The following is a 16,274-nucleotide window of genomic DNA, read 5'->3' on the forward strand; positions in this document are numbered from 1 at the left end:
ATGCCTAAAGAACCACCCAACAAAAAACCGAAGCTGGTGGACCTTCAGAGTCCTGTGGGTGACTGTTGTCTTTCTCATTCTCTATGCTCAGACACTGTGTTGGGTTTAGGCTTAGTTCTAATGGAATTGTCGTCATCTCTTTCATAAAAAGCAGACTGCCAGAGACGATGAACCTGGGGAGACGTCACAAGCTAGTGACAATGTTCAGGTAATCGCATACTATATACTAGGTACTACAATTGGCTTGAATCTTGTTTTGCAACCATTAAAAAAGTGTTCTATATAGTTTGAATGAAATCTGGACGTACTACATCTGCCGTGTTGTCATTGTCATGTGCCATCAGTTACATTGCTTCACTTCCATTCACAAATCCTCTCCCGTGGCCTCATGTGATAGTAAAGTGTCCATTGAATGTGCACTTCAGAAGTAGTAGGTCATCTGGGTACTTTCTTTTTTTTTTTTAACAACTTTGAATTCGGACGTCTTGCTCTCATATGAACACTTTATGCAAGAATTATCTTTCCCAGTCCCCCTAAGAGAGTATGCCATTGTTTTTGGTGCAATTCCTGATTGTGTCAAATCTTTAGTTAATCCTGGCCCTAAAGGTCCTTTATGCTCTCCTACTATTTTTGACAGCACAAATCTATTTGTTGATCTATTTGTCTTCTCAGCAGTTTGTCAAACAAACAAACAAAAAAAGTTAAATTCTTACAGAAATCAGATCTCGCTTTTGGAATAACAAATTTAATTATATAATTTGGGAAGATTTATGGCTTCTTCTGCTTAATTATTTTTTATCTAGTAAAGTTGTTGAAGTCTCTATTAAAATTATCCACAACTGCTACCCAGGTAATTATATACTAGCTAAATTTAATAATAATATTTCCCCCATGTGCACCTTTTGTCATCATTTTGAAGAGACGATTAACCATTTGTTTTGGGACTGAGTGTATTGCAAAGTATTTTGGGTTGATTTTTACAAACTTTGTTAAAAGATATCTATCGTCGAACTTCTGCATAAGCCCCCCAAAAATGTGTTTTTTGGTCTCTCTCTGAATTTAGACCCTTCTCATTTTAAATTTTGTACTGAATTTACTACTCTTTCTTGTCAAATTTTATATTCACAAATGCAAATTCTCTAAGAAAACTCCTTTTTTTATTTTTAAGAAATTCTGATTTATATCTAAACTCTTGGGCATATTTGGACGCAGCATCTGTGTTTACCTGGGACAAACACTGATAAATTCCTTAGGTTTTTATTACCATATTTTGATATTCTTATACAGACTTTTATAAAAATGATTGTTCTTCAACTCCCATTGTTAATATAAAGAAAAAGGTCACAGATGGAATGGTAACAAATCAATAATATTCCCTTTGAACTGTAATAAAATATCACAGATTCCGACTTGTCCATTACAGCGGATGTTTTTGAGTGTTCTGTATACTGTATTTTATTGAGGTATATTTGTTTCCCTCTCAGGGTAAAAAGTCATTTGTTTTGCTTTGCTACATCATTTTTGGAGTGATAGGGTCATAACAATGCTTACCTGTCCTTTTCATGATTTAAATTATGGTAGAAATATGTAGACAGTGGAAAGCCTGCATTAACTTCACTGTTGTTGATATTTTCTCAGAAAACGACTGCTGATTTAATTAAGAAAGAAGCTGAAGAGGAACCCTCAAAAGATCTGGAGCAGGTAGATCACTTACTGTAACACATGTATAATGAATCATTCATTACAAAAAACATTTCTTCAGAGGAATTCACTTGAATGTTTGTGTACATAAATAGTTTTTTCCCCTCATTTTAACAGAAAGCTGAAGAGAAACACACTTTCCTGTTTCGTTTAAACTACAAGACATTTTTAGTGGCATGTAAAACATCCATGACTGTGCTTGAGGCTCTTAATACAAGCAAACAATTCAGGGATGAAAAAGACAAAAAGAAGAACATGCAGAAAGAAATACTCATCCAAAGATCCAAAGGAGAAGTTCCTAGAGCTGCTGTGAAGACTGATTTCCCCTGCTGTCTTATTGAAAAAGAGGAGACCTTAGATATAACCTTTGTCCAAAAGGATAGAAATAGTTCTACAAATCAACAAACAACTGCAGATCCTTCACTCCTCAGTAAAAGAAGTAAACCTGAAGCATTAGTCACCTTTTGGGTTGAAAAAGGAGGAGGACCAACAGTGACATGTTTACTGAAGAGCGAAGCTTTGAGGGAAAGGGTTCGTTATGTTTGTGTGTTTGCATTCAAAGGAGAGAACGTCAAAACTGCTCTTAAACGTGATGGACGATTCAACAATGTCATTTTCAGTAAAGACTGTGGACTTTCTGAGATTAGTACAGAGACAATACATGAATTGTCAATGCCTGTGGAGGTTCTTGACAGAAAGTCTTTCCAGGTAGTTGTTATCAGTGACAATCAACCGGAGAGTTGGGATGATGAGATTCATGTCAAAACTGAGCCTAATGAAGCTTCAGATTCTGACGCGGCAGAAAATGCTGGCCCAAGCCAGAATCCCATCAACACTGAGCAAGAAAAAAAACAAGATGGAAACATGACAAATTCAAACAATGCCTCAACTAAGTGGTATGTAGTTAAATGCTTAGACGAATCTAAAGAGATTCTGGGAATTCTGCGTGGTCAGTTTAAAGATTTACTGGAGACATTAAAGAAGCGAGGGAAACAAGAGAACAAGTCACTGGTCCAAATATTCAGAGAAGAATATCATAAAAGTGTTGCGAATTTTTCAGAGGTGAGGAAAGTGAAGGAGCTCATGAGACTCTCTGACTCTGTGTGTCAGATTCGAGTCGGGGAGTCTTGTGAAGGAACCGGCTTCTTACTCTTCAAGATTCAAGATTCAAGGTTCATTCTCACTAATGCTCATGTTATTGGAGAATATGTCCCTTTCTCCATGGAGCTTACAAAGACCTTCACCGCAGTATTTCGATATGAAGGTGTGGAAGCAAAGGAGACCAAGTACATACAAGTTAAAAAACTCATAGCTTGCTTTCATGGGATAGATGAGAGTGGAAGGTATCTTGACTATGCTCTTCTTGAATTGGATTCTGTTGATGAAATTGGGGAGTATCCTGAATTGCTCAGTTGTTACAGTCCATACCCTCCTAACAGAGGTCAGATCTGCATTGTGGGACATCCAGGAGAAGGGGTCAAGAAAATGGACCCCTGTTTCATCATTGAGAGAGAGAATCGACTGGAGGCTGCAAATAAACATGCATCTGAAAATGCCCATCTCATTAATGTTATGATGGAGGTGAAATCGAAACAGAAATGGGACTTCTCAAAATATGAAAACAAGATTACTTATGACTCTTGTTTCTTTCATGGATCTTCTGGCTCTCCAGTTTTTGATGTAGATTGCAATCTGATTGGCATCCATACTGGTGGCTATGTGTACAAAGAAGAAGGGCCTAAAACTTGGAGCGTTATGGAATACAGCTTTTCCATACAGCCCATCCTGGATAACATCAAAGCACAGGCTGAGGCTAAAGGTTTGCATGATATTGTCAAAATCTTAGAGCCCTACACCAAAAAAGATCCAGAGAATAAGTCCGACGTTGTGATGGCTGATGCCAAAGACTCTGAAGAGTCTTGAATGGATCTGTCCACATGTCTATGCTGCTTTTTACTCTCTGTTTCCATAATTTTTGACAAATGTCAAGTCATGTATCTCACCTGTGGCTGTGGGTGTTTGTGGATCTGACATGTGCAAAGACAGCAGCAAATGGACATTATTCATTTTGCAGAGACTAAAGATACAGTTATTTCTTTATTGTTCATTCACAGTTCATTTATTTTATTTACATTGTTATTCATACACACCTGTGTATTTGATATATTCATTAACATCTATTTTTTAGATAATATTTTTACTTTACATTTGTGTTGAGGTTTTATGCTGATTTTACATTGATTTATGATTATTTTGCTTTTGTTGTAAGCAATCATATTCAGTCATCCACATCAGTCATCTCTGAATCACACAAATGCACTAAATGAATCGATTCCACCGAATTGCTGTAATATTAGACAAGAATACACAGCTACAAGCAAATGTGTATCTCCACTACAATAAATACATTTAGAAACATTTAGAGTTTATTATTAAAGGGTAATTTCAGCAGTTCACTGTTCTTCATGCTTTCATGATGAATTTAGCATTAGCATGTACCTTCATGTTTGTGTTGGTCATGTTGAGAAGCTTTGAGGATCTTCAGTTTGTTGGGTCTGGAAAATTCTGTGAATGTCCTATAAAGAAGACATATAATCACAATTAATTAATACACATTTATGTTTTAGCAAAAATACACACTTCATTTGTATTTCACATAATAAATTACAATAAATATTCAATCAAAAGGCTTGACGAGTGCATTTTTTCTGTTCAGTGTTGATGTATTTCCTATTGAAACAAAGTTTGCATGAAACATGGAATAAAAGCCACAAAACCTTCTGAAAATGTTTCAAATGGAAGTTTTAATGCAAGCAGAATTAATCCATTTAGTTCCTGCAATCTTGATATTATTCCTCTCTTATTCCTCTCTTAATATTATTCCTTTCAGTGCACCTAATAAATAGTCTTTTATCAGTTAGTAAAGACAGTTTCAAGTAATATTGCAAAAATGTATAAAACAAAACATCCTCTTTAGCACGTTTAATTGGAACATATTTAGCTCTTACCACTGAGCTCTGTTGTAGTGTGTGTGAGATCACATGTTTGTGTGTTACTCACAGGAAGCAGGTACTGTGAGGATCCTTCCATTAGATCCTGCAAAAAGGGATGCTGGGAAAGTGTGGAGAAAACAATCTTCTCCTCAGCCTTAAAACCCAACTCCATAAACACCTTCAGCAGCTCCTGAACACACGACAACACATTAAAAACAGTCCTGTAGAGACTCTGGATCATCTTCTGATCTACAGAACAACAGATTATGTTGCTCTGCTTCAAAACATCTACTGGACACACAAATATGTCACAAAATAGCCCTACATTTATGAGACAATTATTAGAGTGACTGACACATGCACATTATTGGTTATGGTTAATAATTGTTAGCTATGTTTATGATTTGTTAAGTATTTTTGACATCTTGCTTGCTATTTTAAATTGAAAGGTTATTCATTTGTTTATATTTTGAATTAAAATAATTCACATGAAATGAGGATTTAGATGGGCTGATGGATGTTTTTAGTTTTAGATCAGAGCTGTTATATTGTACCTCTCTGAATTCATCTCTGCTCCTGCGGTTCGGCTGGAAGCGGTTCAGATGTGAAGAGACGTGATCATCTCCACGACTCAGAACTCTGAGCACATCATCAACTGACACGCCCACTTCATCAGACTCCACCCCTCTCTCCTCTTCATCAGCAGCGTCACACTCCTTAACTCCAGCGCCCTCCATATACGGCACAGACTACAGCAGAAACACAGCGGATTGAACTAATACAAATAGATTATTTTTGCACATTACAGTAATGACAAGTAAAAAACAATAAGCAAGATTAATACGCTTAATTGTCATTAAAATGTTATGATGCAAAAAGTCTTAATTGTCCTGAAAAGAATTAATTTTCTATCTTTTGATATTGGTGTAAAATATGACCCCAACAAGTCCTCACAGGTTTTGTGAAATTCACCCACAAACTCATCAGCTCAGAAGAGTCCGTTAGGTGCGTGTGTGTGTGTGTGTGCGCGCGCGTGTGTACGTTTTTGTGACATATCATTTGTATAATGACACAAATTTGTATAATGACATGGGTATGATCAAAGTCCCTTTAAGGCAAGTCATTTCACTCAGTGGCCATCTTTGAAATGCCTTTTGGGTATGCAAGTGCAAGGGTCGCAACTGCACATTTGCTGAGGGGTATGCAAGATCATGGTTCATTGGCACAATGGCGCCCCCCTCCATGCGGCGCCCCTATGCACTGCATATACTGCATACCCCATTTTTGTGCCGCTGGCAAGTGCAACTCCTCTTTGAATGAGGAAACATCAAATTCTCTAAAGCTGTTTGCCAAGCTTTCAATTAAATTTCATACTTGAAATCACCAATGAAATCTGACAACAACTGTCTCATAAATTTTGTTTCTAAGTGCTCAAATCATGACAAAAAACTGTATTTTTTAGGCTGGATCAAGCTAATGCGCATGCACAGACCTAAATTCGCATCTCTTGCGTCTGACTGTTTCTATAGAAACCGGTGATTCTAACGGCCGCTGCAGTGATGCGATGACTTTACCAATCAGCGATTGGCTCTTATTTAGAAGGTAGGACTTATTCCTCCATATTGCGCGTTGCACTTTCTCCCATTCAAAACAATACGAGTGACACATCTTATGTTAAGTCTTTCATATGACATAGGTATTACAAGGAGAGGGTGACTTATGAGGACATTACACCATGTCCCCATTTTTCAAAAGGCTTATAAATCATACAGAATGAGTTTTTTTGAGAAAGTAAAAATGTGCACAGTTTCCTGTGATGGGTAGGTTTAGGGGTAGGGGTAGTGTAGGGGGATAGAAAGTATAAAAAACATTACGCCTATGGAAACGTGTGTGTGTGTGTGTGTGTGTGCACCTGTGTAAGGGGCCCGGTGTGTTTGTAGTACAGTGTGTGTCCGATCACGAGGCCCAGCGCTCTGGTGAAGCCCTGAGATGGTTCAGGATGGCAGCAGAAATACAGCAGCATTCTCAGATAGTCCAGCATCAGCGGGGATGAGTGTGAGCTTGCAAACAGACTGAAGAACAACTGCACATATAAAGAAGGAAAAAACATATGCATGTTCATACACAGATTATATGATCAGAACATCAGAGAAACATTAGAGTCTCAAAGTTTCAAAGCCATCAATATTAATGCATTTACTGTATTCAGTGATGTTTTACTGCTCAAAGCATTAAAGGGGTCAGATCATGAGGAATCAACCTGCAGAACTTCAGAAGTGTTCTCCTCAAAAAGGCCATTTATTGAAACTGATCAGCAAAAATAACACTTTCTGATCTTCAGCACCTCAGAAAGTTAGAAAGTCTATTTTAACAAGTTTATAACAGTTTTAGAGGCAAATCACTGGAGATTATTTTGTGAATTTTTCAATGCAATGTAAAAAATGTAAAAAAAAAAAAAGACCCCCCTTAAAGTTGTAAAAATCCTTCATGTGTCATTACCTTCTTAAGGTTGGCTAGTCTGTCGTAGGGCAGAGGTTCAGATGGGTCATCTGGGACAGGAAGATCTCTTTCACTGGGAAACCACAATTCAACCTGATCACAGAACAAAACAAATGATAAACTAAACTAATGGAGAGAAATGTAGCACATTCATATTTTTGAGGTTTGTTTTAATTAATTTTAATTGTAGAAGTAGCATGCAATTGGAATCAAATTATCTGTGGAACCATATTTTCATTATAAAAAGGCAGTAAAAGTGAAATAATATAAACATTTTGTGTTTACAGATATCAGTTGCAGTGAAGTTCTGTGAAATGTGTGTGAGTGTAACAGACCTGTGTGTATTGTTGTTGTGTGATGAGTCCAGTTCCTGCAGTGTCGACGGCTCTGAAGCGCTGGAGGGTTTTTAACAGCTGAATCTGAGAGGGAAACGGCCACGGCAGAGCAGCACTGAGCAGAAACTGACGCCAATCCAGCATCTCTGAGTCCTGAGCTAACACACACACCAGCTCTTCAACCTACACACACACACACACAATAGCACATTCATTATCATGTGAGTACAAACAGGCTAATCTGTCGTTTGACATGATTTGTGTTTTTGTCAGTTACGATGTCTTAACATTGGTGATCTCAAAATTGTGTATTCTTCACGTTTTGTCTTATTGTGAAGCTCCACCAAACTAATTTTGAATTTATCTTTAATAGTTTTATGTGTATCATATTTGATAAATATATTGTGGATATTAGTAAATATAATTTGACATTTATCGTTATAATCAGACGAGATTAAGTCTAAATTAATAGACCCTGTGGAATCTCTTGAGAAGCACAGTTTTTTTCTGTTTGGATGCATTTTCTATTGAAGCAGGAAGCTGAGGTGAAAAACATTTTTCAACCTTTTCACTTTTTTATATACCAAGCCAAAGCAATGAAGACACTTTCAAAATGAATAAATTCCAGCCACTTCCTTATTAAAGTCACCATGTAATCAAAACGCACAATTCATATTTTTTATGGAATATTGCAGGATTTATTATAAATGATTTATCTGTGCACATCATTTTTTAAATTCATGTGTCCTTATAATCTTGCAGCGACATCTCTTCTCTGATGATGTGTTTACTGGTGTGAAGGCGGGGCAACCTGTCACTCACATGAGATCCACCAATAGCAAACAACAACAGTCCAAACAATTCCTGATGAACAAAATTAAGTTCTGCCCTACATATTTTTCTTGTTGGAGAAGCTGTTTCACTCAGATACATCACATTAGGGAAGAAAAGACGATCACAACTTCTGTTTCATGTCGACTTTAATCAATGGTTCTTTGGGAAAGAAAATTAAGTGTGATTGTTTGCAACCAAAGACACACAACAAACCATAATTTGCTCTGCTAGTCAGAGATGGAGGTGTTTGAGTGAAGATGTACCTGTGAGGGAGTGATGTGCATCCAGGGCTCAGGTAGGACGTCACTACCCATGTGAGGAGAGGTTAATTCATGCAGAACTTCAGTCAACTCATTACTGCACAGCAGACCTAAACACAACACAATAAAGTTACTAAATTCAACTCTAACATGTTCAATTCAGTTAATTTCTGCTTAGTTCTGTTGATCTATTAATCTGTTTATTCAGTTTAGCACACAATATTAGTGGAATTGTTCACTCAAAAAATAACTAATGACAGAAATGTAATGCTGATTCTGACCAGTTGGGGCGGTCTTGTGCAGCTGAGCACAGAGGATGTGCAGCTGTTGGACTGTGAGAGTGCTGTTCTTGGGCTTCTCCAGCAGGGATCGGCGTGGAGCGGATGCTGGACTCGCCACGATACGCGTGTCTCCATCCACACAGAAATCAGCGCTCTGCAGAACGAGCTCATGATGGATCTGAACTCCATTCTCAATGTGCTTCCGCACAAACTCTGTCAGCTGGTCGATACTGGAAACACATGCAAACATATTAATGCACATATATATGTGTACAGTATGATGAGAAGGACATATGGTATTTTGGGGTAAATGTTCTGAAACATAAGAATATGTCCCAGTCATATTTTCATAAAGAGTCAACCGAATGAATGAATGTTTTTAAAAGAAGTCTGGCTGCATTTAATGCATCAAAAATTAGTAAAACAGAAATGTAGTGAAATATTACAATTTCTATTTTTTCTATATATCTGTATATTTTAAAGGTCCCGTTTTTCGTGTTTTTTTGAAGCTTTGATTGTGTTTATAGTGTGCAATATAACGTGTTCATGTTTCGCGTGTAAAAAAACAAAGTATTTTTCACATAATTTACTTATCTGTATACCGCTGTTTCCACTGTCATAAAAACGGGCTGATGACTTCCTTGTTCTATGAAGTCTCTCCTTCAGAAATACGTAACGAGTTCTGATTGTGCCAGCGGTTCCTGTGTTGTGATTCGACAGCTCTGAGCGCACCGTGCCCGGAAAAGTCACGCCTCTTACCATAACGTGGAGATGCACGCGCTCAGTGTTATTGTAAACATGTCTTTAATTTTACCCTATCAATTTGAGCCGGAATCAGACCCGGTGATTGGACTGCGGGATGAAAATAACAGCGTTTCGACGACATGGCGACAAACACACTCTACAAACGCAACTCTTGTATATTCCTGTGGGCGGAGGTTAGTCAAAAAACTGTTTTAGTGACGTCATTAAAGAAGGAAGTAGAGGGATGTAGTCCAAACTGGCCGTTCGATGTAGGCGACTTCTGTTAAATAAAATATCTCGCTTGGCATTGAACTTTGAGCTTTAAAATTTTACAGATTTTATTTATACTCTAACAGCAACATTACACACTAACTAAAGTTTGAAACATGGGATCACGAAGAACGGGACCTTTAAATGTAATTTTCAGTGTCACATGATCCTTCAGAAATCAATCTAATATGCTGATTTGCTGCACAAGAAACATTTCTTATTATAAAAGATCAGGTGACACTGAAGACTGGACTTATGGCTGCTTAAATTACATTTTAAAATATATTAAAATATTACTAACATTAATATTATAAAAATCACGATATTACTGTTTTTACTGCATTTTTGATTAAATAAATGCAGACTTGGTGAGTATTAGAGATTTCTTGCAAAAACAAAAATAAAATAAAAAGTTTATTTAAAATAAGTTGCCTAAGAATTTTTTATTGCAAAACAAGATTTTATACACTATAGTATTTGTTGTACTGAACTAATTTTAGGCTAATCTTAATTTTAAAAAAAATGCAGAGTCAATTTATTTAGCAAATTTTAATTTTTTGCTTTATACTGTGCTTTCGGGAGTGACATAGGACCTGGCTATTTCTGATATGCCTTTTAGTAGTATATTTATCATTTACATTCATCTCTGCAGCTAAATGGATTTCAATCAAGAAAGCAGAGACAGTGTTCTCATCCTCTCCTGGTCTGCCGTCACCCGTCCGTCCCCCTCCTCTCCTCTCACCTGTTCATCTCAGACAGGAAGCGAGCTCGCAGCCACTCCTCCATGTTCCTGTAGCCCTGCTCGGCTCTCTGCTGAAGACTGCTCACGGTTCTCAGCGCATGAGCCTTCACCAGCTCCAGACGCAGCTTCACCGCATGTTCTGCACACAAACACAGCACATTCTTACTGTTTACACATCACACACACACAAACATCCTGAAGCTCTGTACTGTTTACACAACGATATACAAAAGCCCAACATAACAGGTATCACAAGATATCAGCCAAGAGCTCATGGCGTACCTTCACGTTTCAGTGCGGCTGTGAACTCCTGTTTGATTCTCTTCCTCTCTGCCCTCCTCTTGATCTCCTCAGGGTTCTTCACCACTGTGGGCAGAGGACTGGGCTCCTGAGGAGGAGTGGGAGCACCTAAAACAACACAGACCTTCGTGTCAACACATAACAGAGCTGAAACTTACACATGTGATTGAGTAGAGGGTCTTTACCTTTCTTTTTCCCTGCTTTCTTATTGTCCGTAGCAGAGTTTGAAGTCTGCACTCTCTGTGTCTCCATTTGCTTCTGTTCTTCATCACCTTCCTCTTCTTCTCGCTGTTGCGTCTCTGCCAACACCTGACACAACAAACACAGGTAAAGAAAGATGTGCCGGCACAGGGGAGTGTTTCACCATTTTTTCAACTCATAGCCTTTCCAAAAAGAATTCTGAGTAGGAACTATCGTTTTTGTAAAATAAACTGTAAAATGTCCAAACATGGATAAAAAGATTAAAGAATCAACATTATAATAAAACACTAATGAAAAATAGAAATAAAATATTGTTTTTAATATTTTTGAGAAGTCTCTTCTGCTCACTAAGGCTGCATTTATTGGCTCAAAAATACATTAAAACAGTAATACTGTGAAATACTGTTTAAAATGTAATTTATTCCTGTGATCAAAGCTGAATTTTCAGCATCATTACTCCAGTCTTCAGTGTCACATGATCCTTCAGAAATCATTCTAATATTCTGATTTGCTGCTCAAGATAACATTTCTGATTATTATCAATGTTGAAAACAGTTGCGCTGCTTAATATTTTTGTGGAAACCATAATACATTTTTTTTTCTCAGGATTCTTTGATGATTAGAAAGTTTAAAAGAACAGCATTTATTTGAAATGTATATTTTTTTAACCAAAAATCATACCATCATTTTTGATCAATTTAAAGAATCCTTGAGGAATAAAAGTATTAATTTCTTTAAAAAAAATCTTACTGAACCCAAACTTTTATGTGCACTGTTGCATTGTTGTTTATGAACAATTTATTCACATTAGTAAGCCACTATTATAGAAATTACAAAATCAAAAATAGCTGTTTTTAATATGTGATTGAGTTCATTGATGCAATTTTGATTTTTAGATTTTTAATTTACACAGCATTAAACCACTGTTTTCAATCAAATTATAGATTATCTATTGTTATCTGCATTTTGACTCAATTTCTAAATCTTTTCAGATTTGTTCATTGATTTGAGTTCCTAAAAAAGGGCTTTTCAAAGATTTCCGTCAACATGATGCATTTCAGAGGAATATTTCTTGCCTTAACTGAAAGATGCTGCAAGTTTTTTTTAAGTAAACAAATTGCATTTTGCAGAAGGTGTATATCAGTAACAACAAATATGGCCCATATTTTTAAGCTAAACAACATTTCTTATAATCAACACACAGATATAAACACACACCATGCTCCTGACGGCGGTGAGTGCTGTCTGGAAGAACTCCTGCAGTAGTTTCTCATCAGGATGGTGCAGAATCTGTCTGAGGAGCTCAGAAGTGGGAGATTTGCAGGAAACCAATGGAAACCTGACAGCACAAACATATCCTGTTATTCAACAAACACGCTTATTTTTAAACACATCCAAAAATGAAAAGCACACATACACTTTAGTTTTCTTCTTATCCTCCATTTCAGATTCTTTTTCTTCAGCACTCTTTGCAGGTTTTTCTAACAGCGCAGGGCCAGAGCTGAAATATGAATGTATAATATATTAACACATCAAACATCAAGTATGTCACTGTCTATCTAAACATCTTTACTGAACAAAACAATGTCTATGCTCAGAATTGAATAACTTTCACTACACAGTATACACTGTACTGTATATTGCTTACTGTTTATTTAAAAGAGTATGTACAACAGTAGGCATTATGCATATTGCTACATTGTTGTCACATTGTAAAATGTTTGAAAGACAATATTCAGTAATATTATTGTAATATTTAACTGCACTGACACTATAGGACGAGAACTCAGTTGAGCTGGATAATGACACTAACTTCGCAACATCGACCCTGTTATTGAACTAATTTAAATCTAAATTTGAGTTGAAAAGACTTGAAATGAATAATGACACTATAGTCTTCCGTAGAGCTGATTTACAGCAGAAATTGGTTTTATAATTGAAGAATTTTACGTTACACTGTTATTTTCCTGTTTATTAATATGAAGCTGCTTTGAAACAATCTGTATAAAGCGCTATGTAAATAAATGTGACTTGACCTTATTACTTTGTCACACATGACCTTATTGTGAACATATTCAGCTCTACAAATGGTGACCAGCATCACCTCTGACATCAAACTCTTGGCAGTATGATAAAAACGTTAATTCGGTTCATTTGTCACACTGGAAACTGAAGGAAAATAAGTGCACACTGCATTTTGGGATACAATATTCCATACAGTGACGTTGTCAAATAGGTGAAAATTTGCATGCAGACTGCAAAACTAGTATATGCTATTCTGAACACAGCCAAAGTCATTATGTCATATTATACACTATGAGATGGACAACTACAGTAGCTCAGGAGAAGGTCTATAGTCCTGTAATGTCAGTGACATGATGATAAATCATGATATGTAATGGCTCTTTTTACATTTCTGACTCCTCTTGCTCGTGCTCATCTGCAGTGATGTCAAGCAATGGGATGCGAGTGAAGCCACGCGTGGATTCAGGAAACGCGGTTTTACACATCGCAGAATAGTAATCTCTTAGCAGACATAGGGAGTCTTGAAAGCGGCCCACTTCAATCTGTACACACACACACAAACAGAACCATAAGACTTCAAACTCATCCCAGGCGGTTTTGTGATGTGTAAGAGGAGTGTGTGTTACCTGCATTAACGCAGAATAATGGTTGATTAGTACAGCAGTGTGATCGTCTAACCAGCCATCATCAATGACACCTGCTCTCTCCTGCTCCGCCTCTTCCTTGCGCTTATCACAGATGTCCCACAGACGCTCACGCAAGTCCTGCACGAATTAAAATCACACACTGATTAGAATGAAAGTTTGAACACATATTTTATTGCGAAAAATGTTTATTTGTGGCTAATTTGTGATAAACCTGCAACAAACAAATGCTCACTGAAATTGTTGGGTTTTTTTTTATTTAAATTTTTTTTCATCAAATTTCTATTGGTTTTCAATGTTCCACATCAATGCTGAAATACTTGAAAAACATTAAACAGAGACAGGTTTAAATGAAACACACACAGAAAAATAAATAAATAAATAATTTAAAAATGCATTTCCTTGCCTTATTTCTAATAAATATACTGCAAACTAGGCCTCTTTTTGAAGTTAAATAAAAATATTGATATAAAAAAATATCACACAAAACGTGATTTAAATAAACAAGTTCATTTTTCTTACCTCACTTGTTTTAAAGCATAAAGTCTTTATATCTTCTTTTTGAATTTATTCAACTAAATGTATCTTGTATTAAGAATGTTTAGATATTTGTAGTGGATAACAAGACAAAAATACTGAGGAAGAAAATCATGTTTTGCAGTTCAGGAGTTTCTCACATCCAGCCTCTGATGGAGCTCTCCTTTAGTCTCCTCATCCTCTCTGACGTTGTCAGGAACGCTGTTATAATCGCGCTGCCACACGCTTACAAACTCCTGTTTCAGATCCGGCTTCTGTAGGTACTGCCTGAAGTTCTCCCTGAAACATACAAACACACACACATACGTTATACACTCACACACACATACACAAGCCCTCACGTCACATACAGATGAGCGCTGTTCTCTCACCGGATGTTGTAGAGGTGGTGAATGATGAGCTCACGTTCACCGCGGAGGTTCTGCATCACTGTTTTGACGTTAGTCACATATGAATTACAGACGTTCTCCCAGTACGGAACAAGATACTCTGAGATCTCCTGCAAAAAGATGAATATTGGAGAAAAACACAAGAACTGACGTGATATAAATGGATCATATTATATTTTTTTAATTGTATAAAAATGTGCCAAAAAACATTTTAGTTTAGTCGTTCATAACCATTTTATGTCCTCTATACAGTCTTATATGTTCTATATTCATTTTCTGTTTCAAATAAATGCTGTTCTTTTGAACTTTCTATTCATCAAAGAATCCTGAAATAAATGTCTCATGGTTTCCTCAAAAATATTAAGCAGAACAAATTGATAACAATAAGAAATGTTTCTTGAGCAGCAAATCATCATATTAGAATGATTTCTGAAGGATCATGTGACACTGAAGACTGGAGTAATGATGCTGAAAATTAATTACATTTAATTTTACATTTAATTACACAGAAATAAATTACATTTTAAAATATATTTAAATAGAAAACAGCTATTTTAAACTGTAAAAGAACATATTATACAATATTACTGTTTTTACTGTATTTTTCAAAAGCATTAAAAATCACACTGACTCCGAACTTTTGAAAAGCAGTACAATTTTTCTTTCTATTCTTAAAGGCGCTCTAAGCGATTCTGAGCGGAGTAATTTCCTGTTGACGTTCGAAGTGTTGTCAAACAAAACAGAGGCTAGCTAGACCCTCCCTCCTCCTCCTCCTGGCCCTCCCCTTCGTGCTTCCTGAAATAGAACGCGCATTTAAAATGTAAGTAGCTTGCGTATTGACGCTGCTTGTCGGTTATTGGCTGGAGCATGTTTATTATCTTAAGTGGTCCAGGCTGCATCAGTTTGTTTTTATTGCCGTTTTTCGGAGCTTGTGGAGACTACAGAGACCGCGTTTTTTTACAGTGTGTTCAGGGGACAGGCAGCTAGCGCATAGTGAGGAGATGTTTGCTGTATGTGACAAAAAAAAAAAATTGGGCCTAAAAACGCGTCAGATCGCTTAGAGCGCCTTTAATTGCAATAAATTGTCTTTTTGGAATGTTGAGGATGTTTTGATGTCTGAAAGTTATATTGTTGGTTTCGGCAGTGTGAACTACAGTAACATATGTTTTCAGAGTACATCAAACTCTTTCAAAATATTATAACATTTCGAGAAAAAAAGTCAAAATAAAATGTTGAGAATAAACTCATTAAATTTTAAGAATAAAGTCGGTAAATATAGCTAAAAATATAGCGTTAAAAATATAGCTTGACTAACTGATCTAACTCTGTCATGTCCTCTATCAGTATGCAATAAACACTGATCAAATGTGTGTTTATTCTCAACATTTTATTGTCCATTTTCAGAGTCAGAGTGTCATCTCCCATTCCCCTTAAAAGGCAGGCGCGCTTGCACCATGGCGGATTGCTATTTGCATGGCAGAATTTGCAAGCGGAAAGACTAAACGCTCTCCAGAGAGGA

General features: G+C 36.6%; 2 protein-coding genes across 2 annotated transcripts in view; one reads left to right on the top strand and one right to left on the bottom strand.

Annotated features, from left to right (window-relative positions):
- Positions 1-4,377, top strand: LOC125266173 (serine protease FAM111A-like). Its single transcript, XM_048186626.1, has 4 exons — positions 1-54; positions 155-208; positions 1,639-1,701; positions 1,819-4,377. The coding sequence occupies exons 1-4, from the start codon at positions 1-3 to the stop codon at positions 3,622-3,624; spliced, it is 1,977 nt and encodes a 658-aa protein (XP_048042583.1). The 3' UTR covers positions 3,625-4,377.
- Positions 4,206-16,274, bottom strand: part of LOC125267251 (sperm flagellar protein 2-like) — a 25,921-nt gene continuing 13,852 nt past the window's right edge. The window contains exons 20-36 of the mRNA XM_048188708.1: positions 14,738-14,865; positions 14,507-14,645; positions 13,812-13,949; positions 13,573-13,727; positions 12,578-12,661; positions 12,379-12,499; positions 11,145-11,268; positions 10,942-11,067; positions 10,660-10,798; positions 8,904-9,133; positions 8,626-8,732; positions 7,529-7,711; positions 7,194-7,286; positions 6,607-6,777; positions 5,249-5,443; positions 4,762-4,884; positions 4,206-4,277 (exon numbers count right to left, since the gene is read on the bottom strand). Of these exons, the coding sequence (XP_048044665.1) occupies positions 4,218-4,277; positions 4,762-4,884; positions 5,249-5,443; positions 6,607-6,777; positions 7,194-7,286; positions 7,529-7,711; positions 8,626-8,732; positions 8,904-9,133; positions 10,660-10,798; positions 10,942-11,067; positions 11,145-11,268; positions 12,379-12,499; positions 12,578-12,661; positions 13,573-13,727; positions 13,812-13,949; positions 14,507-14,645; positions 14,738-14,865 (2,316 nt within the window). The 3' untranslated portion in view covers positions 4,206-4,217. The remainder of the gene's footprint in view (positions 4,278-4,761; positions 4,885-5,248; positions 5,444-6,606; positions 6,778-7,193; positions 7,287-7,528; positions 7,712-8,625; positions 8,733-8,903; positions 9,134-10,659; positions 10,799-10,941; positions 11,068-11,144; positions 11,269-12,378; positions 12,500-12,577; positions 12,662-13,572; positions 13,728-13,811; positions 13,950-14,506; positions 14,646-14,737; positions 14,866-16,274) is intronic.

This window comes from Megalobrama amblycephala, linkage group LG4, assembly GCF_018812025.1.
Source record: "Megalobrama amblycephala isolate DHTTF-2021 linkage group LG4, ASM1881202v1, whole genome shotgun sequence".
In the NCBI taxonomy this organism is placed as follows: domain Eukaryota; kingdom Metazoa; phylum Chordata; class Actinopteri; order Cypriniformes; family Xenocyprididae; genus Megalobrama; species Megalobrama amblycephala.

What these genes read in the sequence shown, in the direction of transcription:
- LOC125266173 (XM_048186626.1), top strand. Translation starts at nt 1, where the DNA reads ATGCCTAAAGAACCACCCAACAAAAAACCGAAGCTGGTGGACCTTCAG. An exon ending in AAGCTAGTGACAATGTTCAG is followed by an intron (nt 209 to 1,638) that starts GTAATCGCATAC and finishes ATATTTTCTCAG; the next exon opens with AAAACGACTGCTGATTTAAT. An exon ending in CCTCAAAAGATCTGGAGCAG is followed by an intron (nt 1,702 to 1,818) that starts GTAGATCACTTA and finishes TCATTTTAACAG; the next exon opens with AAAGCTGAAGAGAAACACAC.